The sequence below is a fragment of the Gymnoscopelus braueri genome, assembly GCF_963280865.1.
Source record: "Gymnoscopelus braueri genome assembly, chromosome: 6".
In the NCBI taxonomy this organism is placed as follows: Eukaryota; Metazoa; Chordata; class Actinopteri; order Myctophiformes; family Myctophidae; genus Gymnoscopelus; species Gymnoscopelus braueri.
This window is the reverse complement of record NC_137607.1, coordinates 24045589-24073294: the sequence shown is the minus strand read 5'-3', so window position 1 is coordinate 24073294 and position 27706 is coordinate 24045589. Positions and strand designations below refer to the sequence as shown.

Sequence of the window (27706 nt, the reverse complement as noted above, 5' to 3'; positions counted from 1 at the left end):
TACTTAAGTACAATTTTGAGGTATTTTTACTTTACTGGAGTACTTCCAATTGTCAATACTTTTACTTCTACTCCACTACTTCTCAAAGGCAAATATTGTACTTTTATTCCATTATAATTATTTGAAAACTTTAGGAACTAGTTACTTTGTAGATTTTGATTATTAGAAAACCCCTTCAGACCAATATATATATATACTTTGGCAATTTGAAAAGAGCAGATCTACATGCTCACAACGCATCGCGACGCGTTGTGTGCTTGTAGATCTGCTATTTTCAAAAGATTTGTATACATTTGAAAACTTGTGAAATGGGACCATTTGCTTAATGAGTACTTTTACTTTTGGTACTTTAAGTTTACTCAAGTAAATTTAGAATACCGAACTTTTACTTGTAACAGAGTATTTCTACATTGCAGTATTGATACTTAGGTAAAACATTAGAGTACTTTTCCCACCACTGATGGCTTATGTTGGTAGGAAACCTCTCAGGAACAAAGAGGTTCTTAGCGAGAACAAAAAGTCTTACTTTTTGATTGACAGACATGCATTTTTCATATTACGCAACTAATGCCAAAGGAAATTCCTTGTATAAACCACAAACTTGGCAATAAGGTGATTCTGATGCAGAAAAGATTTAGATGCATTTAGTGGTTCCAAGTTCAAAGAACTTACCCAAACTGCAAGAGACAATGTTATGGTAATTCACAAAAAAGAAAAGAAAAAGGATTATCTAAATCCCACACAAGAACTGTTACGCAACTGGCAGCCAGACATATAGGGCATAGCATTTCTCTTTCAATGACTTGTGAGGGCGGGCACAAACATCTATACATGAAGACTTGGTATTATGTGTCTAGCTGGGCTGAAACCAGTAAAAACCAATTAGGCATTTAATGAACAGTCATTTTAAGCCTCATTTCTGGGTCTTAAAACTACAGCCGTTATGGGCAAACGGAGAAGATTGGCCATTCTGCTGTAGATTAAATAACCAACAGATGTACTGCAGTCAAACTAGAACGCTTGACAGGTCAGAAAAGGCCTTGCCCTAGTGGTCACAAGAACAATTTGTGGATGGACAGTGATTACTAATAAAAGCTCAATGAAAGCCACAATGTAGCGAGGTTCAGTGGTGTGTGTTACCAGCTGGCATGTAGCTGCTACACTGAGTAGACCACTTGTGGTGTGTTCAACCACACACCATGGTCTCAAATAGAAAGTAACTGGACTGGACCACACTGCAACTCTGGCATATGGATCACAGAAGGATCACTTTCTTTAACCACTTAAACCCTATATACTTCATTGATCAGGGTCCCCACAGGGGTCTATACCAAAAATAACAATAACTATATCTACAGTACAAACTCTGTGAGCTTGTAGATCTGCTATTTTTGCAGAATATTACCTATTATGACATGCCCAGAATAGGGAGGGACACTAGGGTTCATGTGGTTTTTTAAGTATTGACAATGGACTTCTCGGACTATAATCTTGAGAAACCTGAGAAACTATGAGACTTAGAGATTGAGCATCAAGTGTTGAGTGAGTAGATGGGAGGAAAGAAGGGACAATTCACAAAAGTGAAGACAGGATCCTTAAAAGGTAAAGAGCAAAGCATCTCTTCGATCTCTGAACCATTCCAAAACAGACCTTGTGTCTATGGGATGGCGATGAAACGTCCTCCTTTCTGCAGTTCAGTTAGGCAAGTGAATCATCTGACTTATGTTATGATCTGGTATCTTATCATCTTGTTGAAAGGGCACTAATGTGCTTAGAAAGTGTTATGATAGTGTATTTGATTATCTAGGCTAGGATTGTGTAGTAGTAGGTGGAGGTTTCATTGGCCAAGAAAAGTTGCACATACCTGGAATTTGTCCTGTGTATTTAACATATCCTCCTACATGTAACTATTATTACTGAACATCATCTAAGGAGCAGTTAGGGGTTCAGCGTCTTGCTCAAGTATACTTTGACACAATGTTGAGACGAGGAATCGAACTGTGAACCTTCCTATACCCAGGAGACCACTCTGCATCCTGAGCCACTGCCTCCCAATAATACAGTATATGGATGATCGACGTCTATATGGATGATATCTCCATTTATAAATCAATGGAAATTACACCAAAAGGTAACACCCAAGATTGACCCGGGTCTCCCGTGTGGGAAACCAAACATCTCATCTTCTAAAGAGGGAATCCCCCCTTAGCCAGAGGAGATATTAGGCCCAGAGTAGCCCTCAAGCAGGGCTACCCCTAATTTGAACCCGGGTCATCTACCGCTCACACAAGATGGAATCCCCCCTTATCCAGGGGACAGTGTAGGCTTTTGAGCTTCAGGCATGGCTACTGTGTCCCCTTTATAGTGCCTCAACCACACGCAACACAGTAAAGTGATGAAGACTATTGTGTTGAGTTGGGTACCTGTCGTCCTCGTTTCCCTGGAAATCCCGGTAAGCCGGTCAGTCCAGGTGCACCATCCAATCCAGGGTATCCCTCCATTCCGTTGGGTCCAGGAAAACCAACCAGGCCCTGGGAAATGTCCAAAATGGCCACACAGTTTTTTACTTAAGCTCTGTGTAAAAACATTGAATTGGTTCCTATGCTAATAATTGTGGGTTACCAAAGATCTAGTTGCCAATGTCTCAACTTATTCTCATGCTTCTTTTATTCTTATGTATCCTATGCGCAATACTTCTAAGATAAAAGACAGTGCACATGTTTTTGTAAGTCACCTGTGAAAGCCAAAATACCCAACATTACATCATCCTTTACTTTGATTATGGGTAATGTGATACTACCAATGGTGCTTGGACTCAAACGTAGCTACATCACAATCAAACAAAACAAAATAAGACAGAATAAGCTCCTATCTGATGTTTACGCTACAGTCTTCCAATTTGTCTCTACAGTGTTGAGTTGTGATGTGATACTCACTTCAACACCAGGTGCTCCATTCAGCCCCCTTGCTCCTTTCTTTCCCATTGTTCCCTGGGTAAACACACATGTATGATTAAATAACCAACAGATGTACTGTAGTCAAACTAGAACGCTTGACAGGTCAGAACATTTTTTAACATTCATTATTTCCAAAAACACTAACAGTAACATCTCTCAGCCCCATTCATAAAGAACTGAGGGAATGTTTGAATAAGCCCATGCCTGTCACCTGCCAAACAAAACCATACAAATGTACTTATTATTTATAATATCTTATATTTCATAACATTTTTGTATTTGTACCTGGTGAATATGTAATGCATAAAATACAATGAGGTATACTGTCATTAATAGATAATGCTTTATACAAAGGAAAAAGCCAGAGCATTATTATTAGTATTATTATCATTATTATCATGTATGACTTTTATAGTGAATCTATATGACATTACACCTTTTTCCCCCCTGACTGAAAAACATTTGTTAGCGGCCAGTCAGTAATGAGTGTTCACGTGGGACATTATATTAGCTATGCACATTCTAGTCCCTAAAAGAAGACAGACACATACATAAAGCTTTCTATTGAAGAGATTCAGATCAGCAACAGATCCTCAACAGCTTAAAATACAAGTTAATAAGCACATTACACAACAACATTGCTAATGCAAGGTTTAAACAAAGAGCCAAGTCAAATAAATTCATACATATCCAATTCTATTCACACAATGATAACTCCACTCTGATTCTAAGTGCAACTGTAAGCACTTTCACAAGCTCAAGCAAGTCAAAAGTATTTGGAAAGCTTTGAATACTTAAATTTTAGCCATAGTATATGGAACCTACTCCATCAATCCCTGGTAAATTCAGGGCTAAGCAACAAAAACATAACAAATAAATATAGTACCAGAACGCTACAGAAATTATGGGGTCTAATTATCGAAGGGAGACACTGTGGTACTGTATGAAGTGGATTTCATGTCATTTTGATATACATTGGATCAGAATATATCAGCTATATCCTATAGAGGGAACTTCAAGACGCATTAACAGTGCATAATACATTTTGCATGAAGTAGATACATAAGAGCCAAAGCGCCTTAAGCATTTTCCATTCAATTCTAAAGGGTGGCAGACTGGCAGTTCAAAAAAGCACACAAGGAAAGTCTGACAAATGGTGTTCGAGGGGCTTACGAAATAGATTTTTCTTTTTTTAAAGATCCAATATAATGGAGCATCCAACGTAGCTATACGGTAACTTTATGGGTTTGCACTGTTTAAATCTGTACATTATAATCTGGCTACAGTGCAGTATAGAAGTTTATTAATTTGTACAAGAGACTTTTGTTTGTGGATTTTTTTGCATGGGAACCAGATGAAAATTTTGGTCAAAGTGGAAGAAGATTAATTCATTCAAAATACTGGGCCCCTTTTCAGGAGAATTCAGTAGCTGTTATTTGTATCTCCTCAAAAAACTATTTAGTGGTTGAAAGACTGATAGTGTTGAGTTTTAGATCTTAGATATTTTTTCCTCAAAACATTCACAGATGCCAGTTCTCAACATTCCACTGCGAGCTCATAAGCAGAGAAGAATTGACACGTCAAACTTGATCAAATAGCATGTTCAAAAGAACAAAGAGGAATCTCACATTTTGGGTGGTCAATCATCCTGACACTATCTGCTTCCAGGTTCCTGTCTACAGCCTGAATTATGAGCTACAATAAGAAAACGTATCTTCTCCTCCCTTCATATTTCTCTGTGGCTGGAACAGGAAAAGTCAAGTGCAGAGAGAACATGTCCACAATCTTTGTTGTGAACACGCTCCTCTGAAGAAAGAAAGAAAGAAAGAAAGAAGGAAAAAGGAGGAAAGAAAGAAAGAAAAGTACTTTGGCTAAATGCCTGAGGTTGGTCTTTCATCCTTGCAGCTGAAATGAAAAAATGGATTTTCCCTTGCCCAAGGTGTCAGGTTTAAGCTCAACCAAACCCTCCCCAACACTGCCAACACTGAATGGCATTTATTGTTGTTGTTCGGAGCCTAGTGTGTATCCAGCACACTCTCATCTTGAAGATACAATTACATGATTCAACAAACTATATTCCATAATTGGCTGTTAAGTACAGTGGATTAAGCAAGCAAACCCTCAGGATTCACGTAATCAGACGCAGACTCACCAGAGCACCCTTGTCTCCTTTTGGACCTTGTTCTCCACGGAGACCTGGCGTTCCCTATATGCAACAACACAAATATACACACATTCAGGTCTATAATGATTCTTTAAGTCGTATAGTGGAATAATAACTATTAATGGCGATAGCTAATTTTAAATCCTTATTAAAGACTTATTTCTTCTCCCTGGCCTTCAGTGATAGCTGGTGTAGCCCTGTCTTTCCTTTTGATAATGCTTGTTTGTTTGAGCTTATTCATTGTATGCTATTGTCTGCTTACATCGCATTGTTTGCTTTTTGTTTTTTTTGGTTATTAACTCTCTCAGTGCCACGCCCCGACATATCCCGAGTTTTTCCCGAGTACCCTCAGTGCCAGCACGAGAAATCCCGAGTTTTTACTTTTGACTGTGGTCGCGCTATTCTGTATATTTTTCATGATCACTTTCGCTTCCTGACTACATCAGACTCACCCGGAGCCGGATGTAAAAAAAAAAAATCATTTCCGGGTCACGTTGTTTTTCTCCGGTGATTTTCGGCCAGAATAGGGAAAGTCACGTTTTTTTCACACGGTATAAAAAGCGAACGGAGAGGTCCACGTCTACTCTCTTTGGTCTTGGTGACGATCAGTCACCGTAGTCGTGTATCGCATCGTAATTTAGCCTGATCAACGATTGTCAAAAATGTCAACATCCGGTTAGGACCGGATATGACGTCAGCCTGTTTGGGAGGGGGTGAGTGAGCCAGCGAGGTCATCAATGTGTCGATTTGTTGCTCTCTACTGGTAGAACTGTATTATGGGTTTAAAACCCCAATCAGATCATTTATTTGAATGAAAAATTACAAAATTTAAAAATTTAAAAAAACGCAAATTCCTGGCAGTTTGGGAGTACTTTATGAAAATACTCTTGGCACTGAAAGAGTTAACTGTACAGCACTTTGGTTGACCTGGTGTGCTATATATATAAACTTTGATTTGATTGGCGATATTACTGTAAATGTAATGTCAAATGAATGGTTTGTATCTCCAAAAATAACATTTTACAGGAATTAAGGGGGGGAAAGTCTGTGAATATCTAATAACACAGTAGTATACTTTGAAAACATTTATTTGGCTCAAGGTTGAGATACATAAAATACATTTTCAATCCTACTTTGTACAGATTACTAAATCATGATGTCACCTCATAGAAATATGACAATGGGCATACTGTTAGTTGATGTTGTGTTGATGTCATTTCTCAATTTAGTTTAAATAAATTGACTCCTACAGCTTGTAGGAGAGTATGTATTCTTCAGAAACCGTCCAAATTGAAAAGATTTCTTCAGTGAGTAACCAGTCTATCCACTGTTGAAGTCTCGAGAAGTAAAAAAGTATAATTAGACTGAGCTGGAAAAATCTAATGTTAGTAATGTACTTAGGGCTCTATTCTGTGGCACGCTATACCCCTACCCGTTAACCTTTACCCGCAATTTTCTACCCATTACCCGTTAAATACTATATACCCCGTTAAATCTACATACCCTGGGGTCCCCCAGGGGTCTATCCTTGGTCGACCCAGATTTTCCCTCTACACCAAATCTCTTTGCCGAAAATAGCCAATATACAAGCCCAGGAGCTTGTAGATCTGCTTTATTTGCAGAATGTTCTCCTATTATGACATACCCAGAATGGGGACACTAGAGTTCAAGTGGATAAAAACAGCTTTTTTTTTTACTGACTTACAGGCAGGCCTTGTTGTCCAACAGTCCCACGAGGGCCAGTGAGGCCGATGTGACCCTGAAACACAAGGTCTAGGTGAAATACAACATGAATCTCACATTACAAATATTTTCACATCTATACTGCATCTATTATGTCACACAATACAGCTGGAGCCATCACAGGAGACGCTTCTTCTTTTTTTACACCCTGATTTCCACATTACTGCTGCAAAGAGGCTCTACCAGAGCTGATAGCAAAATTCTAATCTTTAATTGATAAAACATGAGGTTTGTGCTCAAGATACCTGGCTACACACTTGACTTCAGTATACCATTTGGAAAGACAATAGGCAGCTGAGGGTCTTCTGTGAGGGCTAATTGATCATGAATTGTAAAAGATGGGATAGTCACACGGCTAGGGGATACTATTTCCTTTTCTGCACTGATAGCAGTTCTGTCTAGTTCTGTAACCTTAATTCAGTCAGGAACACTCACGTCAAAGTAGATTTAACCATTTATTGCAACAAATGGAATACAGTTCAACTTGACATTAAATGCTCCGCTCTTGGAGATGTTCCCTGAATTTTGTCCAAGCAGCATGATAAGCAAAATCAGGGAATGTTAAGCAAAAATCCCCATAGGGATACAATATCAAACAATATGCAATACATTGACATATTAGCTTGAATCAGCAGATATAATATCACAAGTATTTGAGCCTATGCCAAACTCTGATCAAAAGGTGGAGGCTGGGGTGGAGGAGGCAGCTAAGCAGCAGTGAAGCAGGCAGCAAGACAAGCAGAGACCTAGTGAATGCAAAGCCGTATTTAAAGGAACCTCTTCGTTAAGGCGTGAGCTCTGATTGGAGTATATGAATGTGTGACGTAATGACCAGCAGAGCTGTGAATGGGGAATAGGAGGACCAGCTGACTGACAGCCGATTACAGCTGAGTAGGGCTGTCACGATTACAAATTTAAGTTGACGATGAATTGTCGCTCAAATAATTGCGATTAGCGATCTAATTGTGTGTTTGGCATTAAACATTGGAACATGTGAATATTTTATTTATTTCTGTTTGCCTTTCAGGCTTCGTAATAAAAAATTGCACAGGGCAGATATGACAAATAATTTAATATACAAAGAAATTATTGACATATTTAATAGTTTTAAACATGTAAAAATGGCAGAAATAGCAGATCTACAAGCTTACAACGCGTCAAAAAGTGACACGTTGTAAGCAGTCACGAAGTGACGCGTTGTAAGCTTGTAGATCTGCTATGTCTGCTTTTTTATTTTTCAACATGGAAACGATTATGACGATAATAATTGCGATTATCTCAAATAATTGCGATTAGACGATTACGGTATATAATAATTGTAACAGGCCTACAGCTGAGGCGTGCAAGACTTCCGTGTCCTGCATGAACTAACGCTATGCGTCATGTGCTCCCTGTCTCCTCTGCCACATGTGACTCTTATCTCATCAGAGCAACATGACGGAAAAGAAAAGTGTGATGAATTACAGAGCTTGGCAATATATCAAAACTGTGATATGAGACTAGATATCGTCTGGTATTTTGGATATTGTAATGTCATGATATGGCATAAGTGATGTCTTGTCCTGGTTTTAAACCCTTAAGCATTATTTTTAAGTTTTCAAAAATTGTCAGAAATAGCTAGGATAGCCAATGCATCAATCTCTACCTGATATCCCTCATCTCCAGGCTCCCCACGTTCTCCTCGCTCGCCCAGGGGACCCTGTGTGCACACAGACACACACAGACACACACACACACACACACACACACACACACACACACACACACACACACACACACACACACACACCCCCACACACACACACACACACACACACACACACACACACAAAGAATTGTACATACTGTACATACACAGACACATGCAGACATGCATGTACTGTACATGTGCACCCACACAGCGTCAGGTGAGCAGGAAAGCCTGTTTAAAATAAAGCACACTTCATACAGTAGATTCAACTGTTTGAGACCACCTCCTACAGAGCTAACGTAAGAGGCTGAATCCTACTGGAGTCTAATGGAATGGTTGAATTTCTCTTTAAAGCTTATTTCCAAGCAATCTCAGCCTGGGCTGCAATGAGACAGAAGGTATCATTGTGTTGCCCATGCTATGTGCTGCGACACTGTGCCAACTTGGTAATACAACACCCCCCCACTCTTGTACAGGGGACGTCCCAACTCCTTGAATGCTGCTGGTGCTACATATGTCGCTCTCTGCACACTGATCCCACTGATCCAAAGCTGGCAAATGTGTCTGGAGTTCATGTCAGTCAACCATAGCAGGGGACAGTACAGTCTCACGTAGCCAGACGATCGAAGATATCTGCCTACCGTGCTGATACGTCTGGTAGGATCTAAATTCAATGTAGACACCACCATGAATTTAGATGCTACTATATTGTAGGGGCTAGAACAGCGGAGAAAATGGCCACAGACACACTGATATACTGATTTGAAAACGAGTCCTGTCATTTCCCCTAATGGTTCCGTGCTGCAGTTATTTTTTTAAATCTCCAAAATTGATTCCACGCAGTTCTAGACAATTTAGATGTCATCAGACATATTGGTGGTAGGTGGTAGGTGGGGAATTGCGATCATCTGGCTGCACGAGACTAGGGTCATTTACGTTTCAAAGCTTCACAGATAATATCAGTGTAAAGGTCCTTACACACCGGGGGCGATTTTTTCATGCGAATAATACGTTTTTTAAAAAAAACTTAAATAAAGTCAATGCAAGCTTCCACATCAGTTTCGCGGAGCGAAAAGGCGTCTTTTATTTATTCGGACCGAGTCCGAATTTTGCGTATATTCTCGCATAATCGCCGGTGTGTAATGACCTTAACATCAGGATTTTGTTTTACTGGCCAAAAATGGGATATGTTGAGGGAGTACAGTATGCCACCACAATGTGTAATCTTTTCCACATTCACCCTGCAAAGAAATGATTGCATCATAGTCAAAGGTTTAACTCTTGTTCAAGGCTTCATACAGTATGAGCTCTACTCTTCTGTTCTAGTGTAAACTCAGCCTTTAGCAGGTCTAATTGAACAACACAGCAGGACTGTAGGGGAGCACAAAAGATAATTTGAAGGAAAGCAAGACCTACTGGTTCACCTAAGGGCCCGGCTGGTCCCGGAGTCTTATTGTCCTCTCCTGGGTAACCCTGGAAAGGACAAAACACAGATACACAAAAACACAGGCATATATATAAACGACCAGATTTTTGCGCCCATGCTATTAATTAAGAAAACGTTTCATAACGAAATATAAGCTTTCTAAGCTTTGCTCAAAATCCCATCATATCAAGATATCGAATTAAGTGGTGCTCAAAGTATAAAATAATACTTTCACTGGTGAATGTATATTTTCAGAGGATTTAAATAACATGTTGTATGTGTGTGCAAGGACAATAACGCACTCCAGTGTTGATGTTACCTTTTCCCCTTTAGGCCCTGGAGGTCCAATGGGCCCTGGCTTGCCAAGGTGACCCTAGACAAAAACAAAAAAAGAACAGTGATTATTTTACCTAACCGAGCCACTGTACTTCTATTGGCTCCCGCCTGTTCCTCAGAGAGACACAGCTATTACATAGCACCGGACTTTTACTGTGAAGACTGTCAGCATCGTATTAATCAAAACTGCTTAATATAAACACCGTCTCCTGTGGAGGAAGAGCTCTAAGAATCAGTCGCAGAGGGATTCGGCTTTTTGGCACGGCCTCAAAAATCACTCAACAACCTGGGCAGAGCGTGACTTGAGTTTGAGAGTGTGCACACACCACACATATTTACAAGAAAGGTACCACGTGAACTTGAGGTACCCTGTGCAAGTTATGCAACTTAAGCCCCAGTGATGCTGGCACTGACCTCAGAGCTGCTAACAGGTTTGATCATGGCCATATCCAATTCCACCTCTTTCCTCTGCTTTTGTCTGGCTTGGGTCTTTGTTGTGGTTTTGACACAAGCCACACAACTGGATTCAGTTGTTCAGGTTCTTGTTGTGACTAAACAAAGCCAAACAAGCTTACTGGAATGGGGAACGGCAATGCACACACATTCTTTCTCCCCCAAGGACAGGTTCAAAGAAAAAAAGCCAAAAGAAACATTGTGAGCTTGACTGAGGCAGGGGAGGTGAATCAGGCTTAGGGAGACTGACATGAAATGCAACAGTTTTGAGTGAAACGCCACCTGACTTATCAAGATTAGAGGCCTAGAATCTTCAAATGAAGTGAGGCTAGAGGCAGTGTTTGGAATGCTGACCTTAGCATTGGAATGAAGTGGGAATACCTGAGGGATTTAGCACCATGGAATAAAAGTGCAACAGTAAAATATTGAGTGTTAATGTAACTCTGACAGTGTAAGGTTGAACCAAACAGATCCATAAGGGTCCATTTGGTTCCATTTGTACCCTCTCTGAGTTTACAGTGTGGTAATACCTGAGCGATTTAGCACCATGGAATGTATGAAGGCAAACTGAGAGCTTCACAGAGCCTTTGTGGTCTGCATAAATATCAAATGAGATGATATGTTCTGATTGTGACCACACTTAAGTGTGTGAGTGTGCCTGAGTGTACTCACATGAGTGTATGTGCCATTAAAACACAGGTATGATTGCTGTAACTCACCGTGTATCCCGCCAATCCTGGTTGCCCCTCAGGCCCCATGACCCCAAGCCGACCCTAGAAGTAATGCATAAAACAGACATATAGAAACTCAATGACGGGAGAGCCTTTATGTTGTACGTTTTGGTTCCCTACTCTGTTTCAGCTAAATATAAGCTTGCTGTTAAATGGACACTCAAGACACTCATCCATCTTTACTCCCAGGACCAGGGTTCTGACAGGGCATATCAATCATCCCTCTCCAGCTATCACAACAGGCTCTGGTGTTCGTTCTTTCTGCTGAGAAAGGAGCTGCATTTCTCTCTAATGCCTAATTCATGATTCTTGAATTAGCTATCCGTCGCACAAAGGTGTCGCGCACCAAAAATAGCAGACATGCAAACTCACAGGGCGTCGCAGATGCTTGTATGTCGGCTATATTCAACGTGTGACACCATCATGCGACAAAATATGAATTGAGCTTTAGAAGGAACAAAAAAGGATTCCTTCCCTTTCTCTCTTATTTAAGCTGGTACTTTGCTTTCTTATATCGGATTTAACTACACAATACCAAATGATATAGCTTCATTGCAACCCGTGGTGAGGAAAGCGTTGCTTGCAACTAAGTATACTGTAAATCAGGTTTCAGGCATGCTGCAGTATGTTTTAGCGAAACAGGTTAATGTTCAGTGAAAGTACAGGCAGCTGTTTATACAGTCACCCTTTGGTTAGGGGATGACAGAAGTTTGGGTTACAAGGCAAGATTGAGAAGATATCACGTCATGCTTTGTACTCCTTATGCTGTGTTAAAAATGATCAAATGTCACAATATGACAAGTATAACACCTACACTATTAGCCCACACTTTGGCAAACAACCTTTGTGATGATAACTTGATAAAATCATGCAACCTACTGCTATCAACATATTTCCTTCAATCAAGGACTAAATAATACGTGGACATGGTTTATAATTACTCAGCATTTTGGAACATGGAAAAAGCCTGCCAATTGTGCCAAGAGTAAATCTGAAACCAGCGTAACTGGAATGACGCGAATCTGAGATGCTTTATGACCTTCTAGTTCAGTGGTTCTCAAAGTGGGGTCCAGGGACCCCCCGGGGTCCTTTTGGGGGTTACAGAGGGTCCCCAGCAAAAATAGGAACAGTTTGAGCACTTTAACCCTATTTCATACTTCGGGTATTCGAAAATAGCTGATCTAAAAGCTGTAGACCCGTTGTGAGCTTGTAGATCTCCTATTTCGGCAGAAAATAGGAGATCTTTTCCCTTGCACAAAATTCCTTAGGGCAGTCCACGGCATAATACACATAGATTTTGGGGTCCTTGACATAAACATCTTTGAGAACCACTGTTTACCAAGGCTTTATTCATCAGTTTTTACTCTCAACCAATATGGCCTCTGTTTCCCCCCAAATCTACAACCATGTCATCATTTATTTTGTAAAGGTAAATGTGAAGGTGTAACACAGGAAAAGTGGACACTGACTGGTGAGCCTCGGGTTCCTCTGGCACCTTTCAAACCCGTCTCGCCTTGCTGGCCAATGTCACCCTGTGTGCCAGTCTCACCAGCTAGACCTGGAGGCCCCCGTTCTCCCTGCAAAGTGACAGGTCAGGGAACATAAAGATAAAAATAAAACATAGGGAGAGACAGTATAAGACCACACACACAAAACACTGTAAACTATTGAGTGTTCATTTAACTCTGAGTATACAGAAGTAACCAAATGGACCCTTAAAGGACAACTTTGTTTTTTTACAACCAAGGTTTATGTTTTAGATTGTAATTAAAGTAAATAAAAGATGAGTGTTAAAACATTTTTTTTTACTGCTTTCTATAGTTTTAGCAATTTTCGCGATCTTTTTTACAGTGGGCGGGGGCATTCTGTCCGGTGGCTAAATATGTCTTTCTTTACACAATAACCCGGCGTTTTCTTTATTATTATTTACAGTAGCTCTTCTAGCCCCAATAACTCACATCTGGCCATCAAAGACCACAGGACCTTTTTAATTGTGTAAAAAAGGCATATTTAGCCACCGATCAGAATGCCCCCGCCCAAAAAATGTAAAAAATATCGCTAAAATTGCTAAAACTATAGAAAGCAGTAAATGAAAAAAAAATAACACTCATCTTTTATTTACTTTAATTACAAGCTAAAATATAAACCTTGGTTGTAAAAAAACAAAGTTGTCCTTTAAGCATCCATATGGTTACATTTTGTGCACTCTCAGAGTTAGAAATGGATAGATAATCACTGAGGATTACTGTGTAGCACTAGCAGGAAAACATACAATATTATCACAATATGTATTGCATCAGCATGGTAAAACCATCTCTAACAAGCTGTGATGGTAAATAAATGCACCTGGGGTGCAAAACCTGGCCAATCCAACACTTCTTGTATCGCTCGATTGTGACCTTGGCCTTTGACGTTTTGACCCAAGTGTAATCATATTAATAAAAGTTTATCATATATAATATGAATCCATTTTAAGTTGTTCTTCTGACTGTCAGACCTAGACCTTGATCGTGACCTTGACCTTTAGACCCCAAAAGTAGAATCTCAATTCACTGTAGAACACCGACTCCCTCTGAGATTCATTTGACTGTAAAACTGTTATTGCACACGTACCCTGTGAACCCTAACTAAAATCTGTGTGCCACAGCGATTTGGTGAGGCACACACCAAACATAAAAACATCACAAAAATACATTTCCCTTTTGTGTTTCTTAGGGTTATCAATGTTTTAACTGCAATTCATTGGAGCATTTATGGAAAATAATTTCACCCACTCTTTTACACCAGTAAACTTGTGATGTGAAAATACATTTGAAGTTGACATTGAAGTTGTTTTTTTTTCTTTATCTTAACATGTATCAGCCAAATGAATAAAGACTTAGGTACGATGTACTGTACTTACCTTCTTGCCAAGTCGTCCTCTGTTCCCTGGAAGCCCTGCTTTCCCTTCTGGCCCCTGGACATAAAATAAATCCTCATAAGATGACCACATACTCACGTATTGTCTTAATTTCTATTGAGAGAAGTATAAATTAGCCTTAACCACATGACCACTAGCGTCCCTATTCTGGGCATGTCATACAAACAACAGATCTACAAGCTCACAACAAGTAAGTATTGAGAGCTTGTAGATCGGCTACTTTCGACAAAGAGATTTGGTGTAGAAGGAAAAAAGGACGAATGATATAGGGTTTAAGACCATGTGAATTACCTATTTTTCCAGCACACATTCTTTCCATCATACCCCGCAACACTGTTCACATTGATTTGTCCACTTTCCAAATACGGATGAGATGTGATGGCAGCATGGCCCTCAACATGACCTCCTAATGTGAACTTTGATCGAATGCATTCTATCAAAGAACTTCTAAGCACAAATATAGCTCACTTGAAAACTGAACTTCAATTAATAAGTTCAATTATTGCTCTGATAAATAATAATAACTCTACAAGAGTTAAGCTAGTGGCCTTCTTCTCTCTCAGCATCCAGGGTTAGATTTGGAACTCTGCCTCAAAACTATACCAAGAGGACACTTTGAGTGACAGGTGCCAAACAGCACTGAGTATACCACAACATCTTATTGACCACCCCCCCCCCCACACACACACACACACACACACGCACACACACAGTTAGTTGGCTTTGTCTGTAGAATGCCCTGTATCGCCACAATGCTTTGTTCAAGCAAAGACTGCCCCCTACTGGCACACATGGGAATTATCTACCAAAAAAGTTTTAGTAGTTAGCAGATCATTATTATTTAATATTTAGTCTATAAAGTCTTTGTACTTGCAGCCCATAAATATTGTATGTGTGGGAGAAGTGGGGCTACTGATGCCAAAGAAAAATTCTGAGAATTAAAGTATGTCTATGAAGTTTAATGTTGAAGTTGCACAGCGAAATGTAAGGTCAACTTTCATCTGTGTGGAGGAGTGGATAGAGTGATGTCTCCAGGAAAAAGTCCATGCACCTTAAAAGGATGACACTAAAGATGTTTCAATGGGAGGTGGGAATGTAGTGAACACTTATGGACTGTCAAATGCTTTGATGATGACTGGTATCAGGACAAAAGCGTAGTTTAAAATCTTCCAACAGCATTAGTGAGGTTTTATTAGTGGTGAGGTTTATTGATATTTTGTGAAGTTTCTATGCCATCAGCAGAAACTGTAAAGGATCAAAGGCAGGGCTGCTCGATGAGACTGATGAAAACTTGAAGACAAAATCAAAATGTAAAGCATTGCATAGCCTTGTTTGTGCAGGCAGCTGGAGACTACTTTACTGTAGAAATTATTCTTGGGTTGAAATTGTTGAAAAGGACTATTGGGACATGTCTACAATTGTCATGTTGTCATAGTTGGTCTGTCATGAGTTATTGCTTAAGAATAAATTAGACTCTGCTACATGATAAGTCGAGGTGGTGATGTTTCTGATACACAATTATTATTCACAATTTGGAAAGGGGAAGTCTCTGATTGTGTTCTGGCCCGCCTTCTGATGACTTAGAAATACTTTGAGCTAGACTTGTCCATATTATGTAGTGAGGGACACTGTACCTCAAGATTAGGGGGGGGACCACTGTATTAGAACCAATTGTAATATTGTGTGGCTTCAACTCCCATAACTATGTGGGTCATAATAGTCCTATTTGTTGTATAAGCAGTTTTGTGAGGTTCTAGTCCCCCTGGTGGTGTGGGGTTTTGCAGCAATCTGAACTGTGCCACATTAGACCTGACCAGTCTTCCGGACTTTGCTTAATTATGTTTGTTAACTGTAACTGGATCTGGTCTTAAATTCTCAGATTGTTGGTATAAATAACAAATAGCTTTTAGCTGCCCTGTGTCCAAATAAGATTGATGAAACTTGATGAGCCTATGTTATGAAAATCAACGAGCCTGGTAATGATGATTTTATATAAATAAAATAAACGTACACGAAAGCCCTGTTTCCCTGGTCCTCCGGCAGGTCCTGGAGGCCCATCGTCCCCTTCTATTCCTCTTTCCCCTGGCTCTCCCGGGAGTCCTGAATCACCGGGCTCACCCTGAAACAGAGAGAAATGGAGAGGGAGAGAGGGTGATGAAGAAATGTATATACAGAGAGCAGTGGTGGACTGTAACTAATACATTTACTTGAGCATTGTACTTGAGTACATTTTTTTAGCATCTGTATTTTACTTGAGTATTTATTCTTTTGGAAGCTTATGACTTTCACTCAACTACATTTCAAAGTTAAATACTTTTGACTTGGAATGTTTCTAGAAAGGGACAGAGACCCAAAATGTATCCACTTAAGCCCCATTTAAAGCTCTATTATGTAATGTTCTTAGTGAATAAAATGTTATTTTGTCCTCTATGGTAGAGTCTGTTAATACAATATAACTTATCGTTGCTGTCCGGCAGAAACCAACTCAGGGCCATTGAACACCCTTTACGTCTGTGTGTTGGCAAAAAAAATATTGAACCAATGAAAAGCATTAAAAAGCGCTTCTGGCAAAACCAGCTAACTCCATTGGATCGTCAAACTTTCTGCTAAACCAGCTAACTCCGGTTTTGTTGACTCTAGGCTCCACCCCCTTTTTACCTCCAACCTCATTGTGAGCTTGGAGGTCCATTCAGCTGTTCTTATCAATGATGAAGAAAACCTCCTAACTCCACTTTTTTTCATTTCCTGAAAAATGAACATTTTGGAGTTAGCTGGTTTCTGCCGGACAGCAGAGTTATACAATTGGGGTGGTTGTATTTGGTCTCCCTGCTCTTCTATTGAGACATTAAAGGTAGCTCTCCACCGCACTGACGTCGGTGGAGAGCTACCGCACATTGTTGAATGGGCGGCGGTGTGCACGCTGTCATGTTGGGTCGTAAGCTGTAGTGCCAAAAGCTACCACCAGCTACTGCCCGTCGGTAGTAGCAGGGTGGTGGAGAGGGGGGAGAGAGAGAGGGTAAAGGCTCCGTATAGAGCTCCCTGGTTGGCTGTTTAGCTTGTTTGGCCAGAGCAAATCAGTGTTAGTTTCTTCCCTCTCGTCTGCTTCTGGTGCAGGAGCAAGCCTAGATAAGCCAGAGACATTGCCCGTTGCACATTTGAACTAGATACCATATTCTCAACTCCTATACCGATCAACTCCAAAGCAAAGCAAAGGAAAAATACTACGATTAGCGCAAAAAATGCCCTGTGTTTTTGTCCAAGCTGCCTCAGCTTCTCTGAGGACTGCAGGCTCCTGCAGACTACTGCCACCTCCTGGTAAAGAGAGTTATTTCATCCGATTTCCTCTGCTGTATGCGCACAACAAAGTGTCGTAGGACGACCGTTTGCAATAGTTTGTGCGGTGTGGCGACCAGAACTTTTGGACACCTGAAAATCCAACGTAGGACCCGACTGTCAGTCTGTAGTAGTCTGAAGTAGTCTGTCTGGTGGAGAGCCACCTTTTAGATTTTGACCATTCAAAACTCTCCAAATGGACACTTAAAGGTCTGTTACTCTGAGAGTGTACAAATGGAACCAAATGCAACTTTTCTTTGTAGTTGAGTAAAGCATGACAACTATGACTGTAATCATAACTATAACGATGATTATGTGAGTGTCCCCACTGATGAATGCTAAGTTCAGTAAACAGTGGTACCAAACACATGCTGTGCAGTTCAGCCCATCTGTGTGAGCCTGTGTCAGAGCCCGCACGGAGGGGGAGAGAGAGCGAGAGAGACAGTGGTGCTAAAAGACGCATACAATAGGATATATGGATAATCTGACAAGATACCGGTAGTTGTACCTCAGGTAATTCCAGCTAGCCTACCAGCTAACTTTAGCTATTAAGAATCATCTCCTCATCTTCGTTCAAGTCAAGGCTTTCCGAGGACGAGTGAGACCGACTGCATCCCACATGTCCTTCTAATGGATTCAGATTGGCTGTCAATATTTATCATTCATAAAATCACACTGAAAGTGATCCATTTTGAAAACAACATATTCATAGTTATGGTTATCGCGCTCAGTTTAAATGGCGTTTAATACAGTATTTGACCAGGTATCTATCTATACTTTGACTCAAGTACTGGGGTTGAGTACTTTATCCACCACTGACAGAGATCGTCAGCATGAGAAGAGCTGTAATGTAATAAGCTTCGTATTGCCAATAAGGAGAGGTCATGACACTCGACACACCATGGTGTTCAGGGGCTCCTACAAGGTACGAGACATAACATCTAATGGAATCTGTTGAATCTCAGCTTTCACACAAGTGGTATGACATAGTTCTAGCATAAAATTCAGACATTTCCAAATATTAGTGTTTGAATCCCATTGATGGGATGTTAGTCCTGAATATCCAGTATACAGGCTAAAGTGGGCTAAACACTATCCAGGGACCATTAACATGTTATGACAACGTACTGTATAACACAGATTAATTTCCTGTCGCTATTCTCTCTCCACTATTGTCTGATGAAATAACACAGGACATCCACAGCTTTCTCAAGCTCTGACTAAACCACTTTCAACCTGGCATTCCTATTTTGGGCACGTCATTATAGGCAAAGATTTTCAAAAGTGGCGAAAATAGCCGACCTACAAGCACAGTATGCATTGCATTTGCAACGCATTGAGTGAGTTTGTAAATCGGCTATTTTTGCTACGTTTGCATGACAAGTATAACATATGGTATTCATTTCTGAAGGGAAAAAAAAGATGACATATGAAGATACAATGTTTCTGCCCGACAGTGACGTTTATATCGGTCATACAGAGGCATCAAAATGTAACTGAGATTGGTAAATAAACAGTGGAAAAGTCCTTATTTCTGCTTTATGGAAGGAAAAAATAAGGCTTTGGTCCTCACCTTCGGTCCATCTTTCCCCTGGGAGCCGTCTTCACCAGAGGGGCCAGGACCACCCTAAAAGGCACACATCTTGTTTTTAATTGTTGGTACAACATCCAATGAACACTACACTAATAATCATGCTGGTAAATTATGTTATATCCATTTTTCAGATAACTGAGAAATTGTTTGCTTTCAGTATGATATCCGTTGTGATTCTGGCGTTTTAAATGGCCAGAGTATGCAGATTGTTTCAATAAGTTCTCCGATTAGAAGTGTGCTAATGTCCCTTCAGGAATGTTGACTACAGTATCCTCATATCCTCTGTGGTTCTTATCAACATAGAATTAGGTTAGTATGTACACTATGTGGAGAAGATTTATTTGTTCTCTTGACGGACCATGGAACCACAGCTCATCTAATACATGTGCCATGGAACAGATAGGCCTTTCATTATTGTGTTTTTCCTTGCTGGACGGATACAAATGAAATTATTTGAAGAATACCCACTGCTATTGCAATTACAAAGACAAACAAGCCAAAAAAAGGCACACTTTGTGCTGGAGACCGAATACAGAAACAGTCACGAATAGCATGTACAGCTCAGATTCAAAAAGCTCTTTTAGTCACTATGTGTTCTTTGTCTATTCCTGGCAGTCAAACAGGACCCAATCTGGGAACCCTTAACCTGTCTTGTGAGATTAAACAGGACCAAATCCAAATACTGCATCATGAAATGGACACATCCAGATGTATTAGGCCTGCAACTATCGAATATCTTCGCAATTATTCAGTCGATATTTAGTTATTATATTATTATTTCTTTTTTCAATAAAATGTATAATCGAGAAGCACTTTTTTATAATAAAATAAATATATCAACAAAATCTATTTTAATCGAATCAATCGATTAGTTTGATTAACTGTCACACCCCTAAGATATATCATGGCCTTGCTACCTTGATGGATGCTATGTTAGAATGTAGATATACAGCAGATGTTTTTAATAATTACTTTGTTCTATAGCATAGATTATAATTTGGTCATGGGCAGAGGTTTCAAGCTAGGTTATTGACAATCTAAAAAAAACAATTCCACTCTCTCCAAGCTGGGGATTACACATCCTCAGTGAAATGAAGGGAGAGTAAATATACTGCTGGATTAGATTTGCCCAAACACAAGCAAGGAAGGGATTAGTATGTCGGTTCGGAGCCACTCACTCTCATTCCCTGCTGCCCCTGCTCCCCTTCGGCTCCCGGAGGCCCCACTTCACCCTACGGAGAAACAGCACAATACTGGCCTGCTCAGGAGGTATATTATATCAACACACATGAACGTGTGCACGAACACACACACACACACACACACACACACACACACACACACACACACACACACACACACACACACACACACACACACACACACACACACACACACACACACACACACACACACACACACACACACACACACACACACACACACACACACACACACACACACACACACACACACACACTCCACTAGTACTTGAACCTGAAGGAGCATTGACATTGACATGTAGTTGTTTTTGGACCCAAGGCTACAGTCCTGTAATAGGTGCACTTCTCCTCACGCTACTGAAGGGGACAAGGAAGCTAAACTTCACATGACAGTAGTACTGAGATGGAGGGGGGGGGTATAGGGGTAGGTACTGGTGGTGCTCCAGGTGAGGTGTGCTAACCTTTAACCCCGGCTCTCCAATGGCGCCCGACTCCCCCTCTGAACCAGGTGCACCCTGGGTGGGTGAGAATGAAGAGGAGTGAATGATTCCAAGTGTTCTTCATTTATACATACTTATAGCATATACAGTACGTAGTATATACTGTTTAGCGTATATACTCTAGTCTAAAGAGCAGAGTATGCTTTAAGTGTTGTGGAATCTTATACTTTGTGTTCATTTTATAATTTAATTTGACAATTAATCTAATGCTCACAAATGAGTAGAATAGGTCAATTACCTCATGCCCTTGCTCTCCATCAGGTCCTGCTTCTCCCGGAGGTCCCTTGGCTCCCTGAAAGATCAATAACCAATGGAAAATGCGTGAGGTCTCCAGAAGAGTAATTATCTTTTATTAAATTCTTTAACCGGGGAACAAAATACAAATAAACAAATGATACTGTACATTAATCAATGTAATAAATCAATATATCAATGTAATAAATAAGTAAAACCAAAATATCTTGAAAATCTATATTATTATGAATATAAGTGTGTGTGTGTGTGTGTGTGTGTGTGTGTGTGTGTGTGTGTGTGTGTGTGTGTGTGTGTGTGTGTGTGTGTGTGTGTGTGTGTGTGTGTGTGTGGGTGTGTGTGTGTGTGTGTGTGTGTGTGTGTGTGTGTGTGTGTGTGTGTGTGTGTGGGGGTGTGTGTGTGTGTGTGGGGGTGTGTGTGTGTGTGTGCTTGCGTGCGTGCGCATGTGTGTGCACGTGTGCATACTGCATGTTGCATACAGTATTTGTGTGTGTGTATGTATAATCATTACAGTGCAGGGGGGGGGATGGAGGAGGCAGAAAACAAATATGAACAAAGCATGCATGAAGAGACAGACAGACAGACAGACAGACAGACAGACAGACAGACAGACAGACAGACAGAAGGAAATACTTATTATTTCACTGTCTGGACAACTAGTCATCTGTCTGTTTGTCAGACAATAAATCACTTTCTTATCAGTAGTCATCAAGTTCCATAACCACGCCCCCATACGGTTCTGGTCTTGGATTATTGACTCCTGTCTTACACTGGCAGGCACATTTGTAAATGGATGGACTAACAGGGATGTACACTAAAATATCATAACAGGTGTCTGCTTAGGATAACTGTGTATATGTTTCACTGCTGATATATTGTACATTTATTTGCTCATTGTATTCACTGTTGATAGACTGTACATATACTATCCATATTAGCACAATGTAGGCTAGCTGGCACTGGCACAGTACCTATATCTATCATCCATATATCCATTAATCTAATGGATGATAGATGTATGTTCATATTATTGGTGATAAGATTGTACATTATTAATAGTTTATACATTATGCTAAACCAGTCAGACCAAGATGGCTGGGACAGACTTTAACTATTCTTATTTTTATTTTGTATCTCTGTTTTATTTTTAATTTACTTAGTTGTACAGTATTTCTCTATTCTTACCAGTACAGTATCAATCCTGTACTTAGCTTACTGTGCTGTGTTGCTACGACGCCTGAATTTCCTCACAGGGATCAATACAAGTCTATCTATTGACCTATCTGCATCAGTACGCTGCCCATTCCTTCCACCTTGAGACATCAAACAATTGATCCTGAACATGCTGCCTTCCACAGAAGCCTTCCAGTGTGACACCTAGCAAATGGTAATTGTAAGACTGTGCTGTTTATCCCGTTTGTGTGATAGTTTTCCTAAACAACGGTGTTGTGACGTTGGAAGTTTGCGTGCTTACTGGTTCACCGTGGGGTCCCATCTCCCCTGTACTGCCTGGAGTCCCTGCTTTACCCTGGAAAAGAAAATATCAGATCACCGTTAGTTTAGTGTTGTTTTTTGGGGGGCATTTTTATCCTTTATTGACAGGCAATGCAGAAAGACAGGGAATGTGGCGAGAGCAGGGGGATGACATTCAGCAAATGGTCTGGCCGGCTGGGAATCAAACCAGGGACTCGCTGATCAAAGCATTGCACCCATGTGGAATGCGACCTAACCATTCGGCTATCAAGCCTCTCCTAATGTTGTTAATTTAATGTTACACACAAAAACACAACAACAACAAATAGGCTACAATATCCTAGATCATTCTAAATGAAGGATCTTCACCTCATCTTCATCATCATCATCATCAGTACTACCACCTTAACTGCAAGGCACAAACAGAGAACAGTACTGTCAATAGGGAGTGTGTTTGATCTTGATCTGAATGGAGCAATAAGATTGCAGAAAGCCAATGTTGAAAGTCTTAGATGTGCAGGAATAACGACTGTCTTTGCCTTACAATAAATATGCTTTGTTGTATCCTGTCCAAGCAACGCGTTGCCAAGTTTAGACAATACGGCTTTGTCAGAGACAAACTGACATTCTCAGATTCTTTGGATGAGTCTGTTCACTAACTCAGATAAAGAAGTAGCCACTATAGCACTAAACACATTGGCCAAAAACTGTGGAAGAAAATTAATACATTGGAGTGTGGGTTTCAAGTTTTAAAACATTTGTCAGAGATGAGTCAGCATGTTCAATTGGAAAACATTACAATATAATAGGTGGTGTAGCCAGAACAAAGAACATATGAAAATGACTGAATTGAGAACACGATAGTTGAAGGGAGGTCACTATAAATTCTCATAGGGCATATACTGCATAAAGGGTCTGGAAAATCTTGTAAGAGAGCAGAGGATTTATACAAATTACAAAAAAAGTGATGTAATTCAATATTCTGTGAGCATGGTATAATCACTGCCAAACAGTATCAACCAGAGAAGCCAATAATACTGAGGAGGAATGAGTGACTACTTTCAATAACATGATCTTGGAGGGAATGAGATCACTCTTTCTGTCTCCACTCATGAATTCATAAAGACTTCAGTTACCCACAGCTTAACCACAAAATTAAACCGCCCACAGCTTGATACTGAATAGTGTGAGAGAGGGGGGCACCATCTTTTTTTTTTTCTTTCTTGGACCAGTCACAAGATGGCGCTATGACTCCAAAGGAAGACAAAGGTGAAGGAAACGCTCTTTCCTGCTGGTGCAAATCAGGCCTTTCAATACATACAGTAGGTCAGCGTTAAAAGGATAATGACAGAAGGGAGGAGGTACTCTTCCTTCATTATACTTAATATATCATCCTGTAAGCATCAGATCTCATTGGTAAGAATTCCAGCAGAGGTAGAGGGTCAAAGTCATGTCAGTGGAGCAGTAACTCTTGTCCTTGAACTTCAGGTCCAAACAGTTGTTTGCTGACATAGTGACCTGTGAGTGTGTGAGATCAGATGTACTGCGACCTCGCCCTATTCAAATGGCTGTAGTGAGACGCTCACCGGGGCGTGTATGTACTCGTACTAGAGTGTGAGTATGCAAGTGTGCTGTGAGTGCCTGCATATGTGTGGCCGTGGGGGTGTGTGTGAGTACTTGAGTGAGAGAATACATGAAGACATTCATGCCCGTGTCAAGAATAATTACAAACAACGCTATCTGTCAAGTATTAAGCCAATGTGTGACTCGAGAAAGCAGAAAACAGCTCGTTTATCAATTGAACGCAGGACAAGCCAAATAACTGAATGCAACATCCATTGAGCATGCAAGCCATTCTCTAAATGGGGCTCATTCCTGGTAATCCCACTTATTCCTGTTTATTCCATCTATCAGACTATTATTTTATCCTTTCATAGCTGAAGAGCATTTCAAAACAATCTATCATTATCCAATGGCAAAAACAGATAAAAGCCAAATGGTAGGAAGTAAAGGTTATAATACAAAACTACCTTTTTGGGAAATCTAGATAATAATACCATCAGCAAGGATGAGTATCAGTACACATGACAGAACCAATGTGGAAACAGCGGTACGTAAGGAACACATGTATAGGAAATAAACCCATTGGTTACAATTCCCGTAATTGTGCATCATTGCCCTATGATCTGTTACTTAGCCTTTTGGTATACGGAAGAGCCAACTGAAACATTTCAGTATGTGGCATTCTCCAAAATAAATAAATCATAACATTATACTACCTTATTAACACACACATACACACGCAAGAACGCGCGTGCACACACACACACACACACACACACACACACACACACACACACACACACACACACACACACACACACACACACACACACACACACACACACACACACACACACACACACACACACACACACACACACAGTTTTATGACCGTGGCAGTTTTTATAACAATCCTCTTGGTTGCATTAACTGGCACAACAGCCCTCATGTCATGTCATGGTTTTCATAATAAGTAGGTAACGTTACAAATAAAAAGAAGACATGGAAATGTTTAATCAGCCTGAGCATTTTGTTGGCTTCTGTAGCCATAGTGATGTCTCATCTGTTTAAGGAAATAGGTAGCTGATATATTGCACTTTTACCTTAGCGCTAGGTATACTCTTGGTTGCTTGTTTATGCAGAAAATGCACTAAAGACTTCTGGTGATTAGTAGTTTTCGTTCCCTACCTATGTTGAATACACTTATTGTAAGTCGCTTTGGATAAAAGCGTCTGCTAAATGACTGTAATGTAATGTAATGTAATGATGTCTTTTGAGCAGTCTTTACGTCATGCCTCGAACATGGCAATTAAAGCTTTGAGAGGGTGATGGAGTGGAAAAATACATTAAAGGTACATAGAACTCACAGATTTCCCAGGAAGACCTCTCTCTCCTGGACCGCCAGCCTTGCCCTGCAAGGAAACACATCAAAAGACACTTTGAGTTTCAGAACCACTGATTACAGTGTACTTGCACATTTGAACCTTTTGTGCAACATTGCTGCCCAATGGCCCAAGTGTCTGCTGTTTATTTTATAAAGACACAAATCTCAACGTAATTTGGTAAAGTAGAATAGCGAAACAGATTCATGAGGAAATTGTTCTATTCAGTTTTTTTGTTTGTCTTTTTAGGCATGACTTAGTCGTTATGCCAATTCCCAAATCCCATGTACTGTAAGTCCCTTGTCGCTGCTGACCCCTACTGGTTGGTTAGTTAGGAAGGGTATAGGCAAGTATGTGTCTCCATCGATACACGTGACACTGCCAGTCCACCTTTTTCACCTGACAGTGAGGAGTTTCACCAAGAGGATGCACATGCACATGCAGAGGAACATGCTATTCTTCTCAGTTCAACTCCCCACTAAACAGGCACTCTGACCATGCAACCTGCAGGAGTCACTAGTGCAGCGTCAGAAACCGGTTTCCTTTCCCATGAACGCGGCCAATTGGGTTCGTTGGAATACCCAGCCAAGCCAGATGCATTGTGAAGGATTCAAATCTCTAGTCTCCGTGGTGGTTGGCAGGAACTTTACCCCTGCGCCACCCGGACGCCAGAAAAAACTACTTTTTAAAGATAATTTTCAAGGGATTTCAGATTTATTTCAACAGTGCTGTGGAGAGACAGGAAAGACAATAGCGAGGTGGATGACATGTGACACATTTCATGGGTTAGATTCAAAAATCTCTCACTGCCACCTAGAAGGGGTGACTACAACCTTCTTTTAAAGAGAAGGGAAGCATATTGGATTTTCACCCTCAACACCTTAGCCCCAAAAGGCCTAAATGACAAATTATTATTAAATGTGATGTTGTGATACTTCATTATTTCATTATTTCATTCTTGATACATCCTGTAATGCTGCTTTTTTCCCTGTTGTTTATTTATCCTTGCTCAACAGGCCTTGCTTTTTATATTGACCTTGTGTGATGTCCCTGTGTTGTACTTTTAGGTCAGACCCCATGACTTGTAAGTTTTGGTCAGAACACAACTTTTTTGGAGATTATGCCTCCTTCAACTAGCACAAAAAATTGTGAAGTGTTTTTCTGCTGTGCCTCAGTACACCTTACCCTTGTGCATTTATATACATTTATATATATATAACATTTTTCAATGTATTTCCAACATCTATTTCATTGACTACTAAAATTTATTTTTGTCAAGTTTTTTATACTTACTATGGATTCGAAAAATACCACCTTTACTACCTGTATGGGCCATCCTCTCTCCATGGTAACAGACTGGCGTGGGTCCCTGATTGGACCTCGCCTCTCTTGAGTGCTTCTATATATACGTGTCTGTTGCTTATGTGACCCTGATACCTGATGAAGGTCGTTTAGACCGAAATGTTGTAATAAACTAATGCTGTAAGTGAAGACAGTGTGCGGGACTTCCTTTTTTTTGTTACATGTTGCACTGGTTGTCTGCTCCTACACACCTGTTCAATAATGGTCATGCTTGGGATCACTATGCATTAGGAAAATCAATTTATGTATCTATTATAGTATCTGCTATCATCGCATGTCGATTACAAACACAAAAAGGTGCCATGCCCTTCGTCAATTTATGGAGGTTGCACTTGAATAAAACCCACTTACATACATAGCATGTGCAATTAACACTCACAAATCTGAAGTTGTATTTAACCGCATGAACCCTAGCAACCCTATTCTGAGGTGAACATTCGGCAAAAATACCAGATCTACTAGCTCGCAAGTATACACGTGTTGTGTTGCAACGCGTTGTGAGTGGACCAAGTATAGAGGCTTGAACACACTCCGATCAACAAAGTATATACAGTGGGGTTTAAGTGGTTCATTTCCTTCCCAATAAAATGCTACAGATTAGGTA

The 27706-nt window shown here is 40.3% G+C and overlaps 1 protein-coding gene across 1 annotated transcript in view; it reads right to left on the bottom strand.

The window, feature by feature from the left end:
- Positions 1-27706, bottom strand: part of col24a1 (collagen type XXIV alpha 1 chain) — a 151252-nt gene that overhangs the window by 14570 nt on the left and 108976 nt on the right. Inside the window, exons 31-47 of the mRNA XM_080430719.1 lie at positions 25726-25770; positions 22797-22850; positions 21309-21362; positions 21032-21085; positions 20526-20579; positions 19327-19380; positions 16432-16539; positions 14403-14456; positions 12970-13077; positions 11489-11542; positions 10300-10353; positions 9971-10027; positions 8510-8563; positions 6827-6880; positions 5110-5163; positions 2937-2990; positions 2424-2531 (exon numbers count right to left, since the gene is read on the bottom strand). Coding sequence (XP_080286845.1) covers positions 2424-2531; positions 2937-2990; positions 5110-5163; positions 6827-6880; positions 8510-8563; positions 9971-10027; positions 10300-10353; positions 11489-11542; positions 12970-13077; positions 14403-14456; positions 16432-16539; positions 19327-19380; positions 20526-20579; positions 21032-21085; positions 21309-21362; positions 22797-22850; positions 25726-25770 — 1074 coding nt within the window. The remainder of the gene's footprint in view (positions 1-2423; positions 2532-2936; positions 2991-5109; positions 5164-6826; positions 6881-8509; positions 8564-9970; positions 10028-10299; positions 10354-11488; positions 11543-12969; positions 13078-14402; positions 14457-16431; positions 16540-19326; positions 19381-20525; positions 20580-21031; positions 21086-21308; positions 21363-22796; positions 22851-25725; positions 25771-27706) is intronic.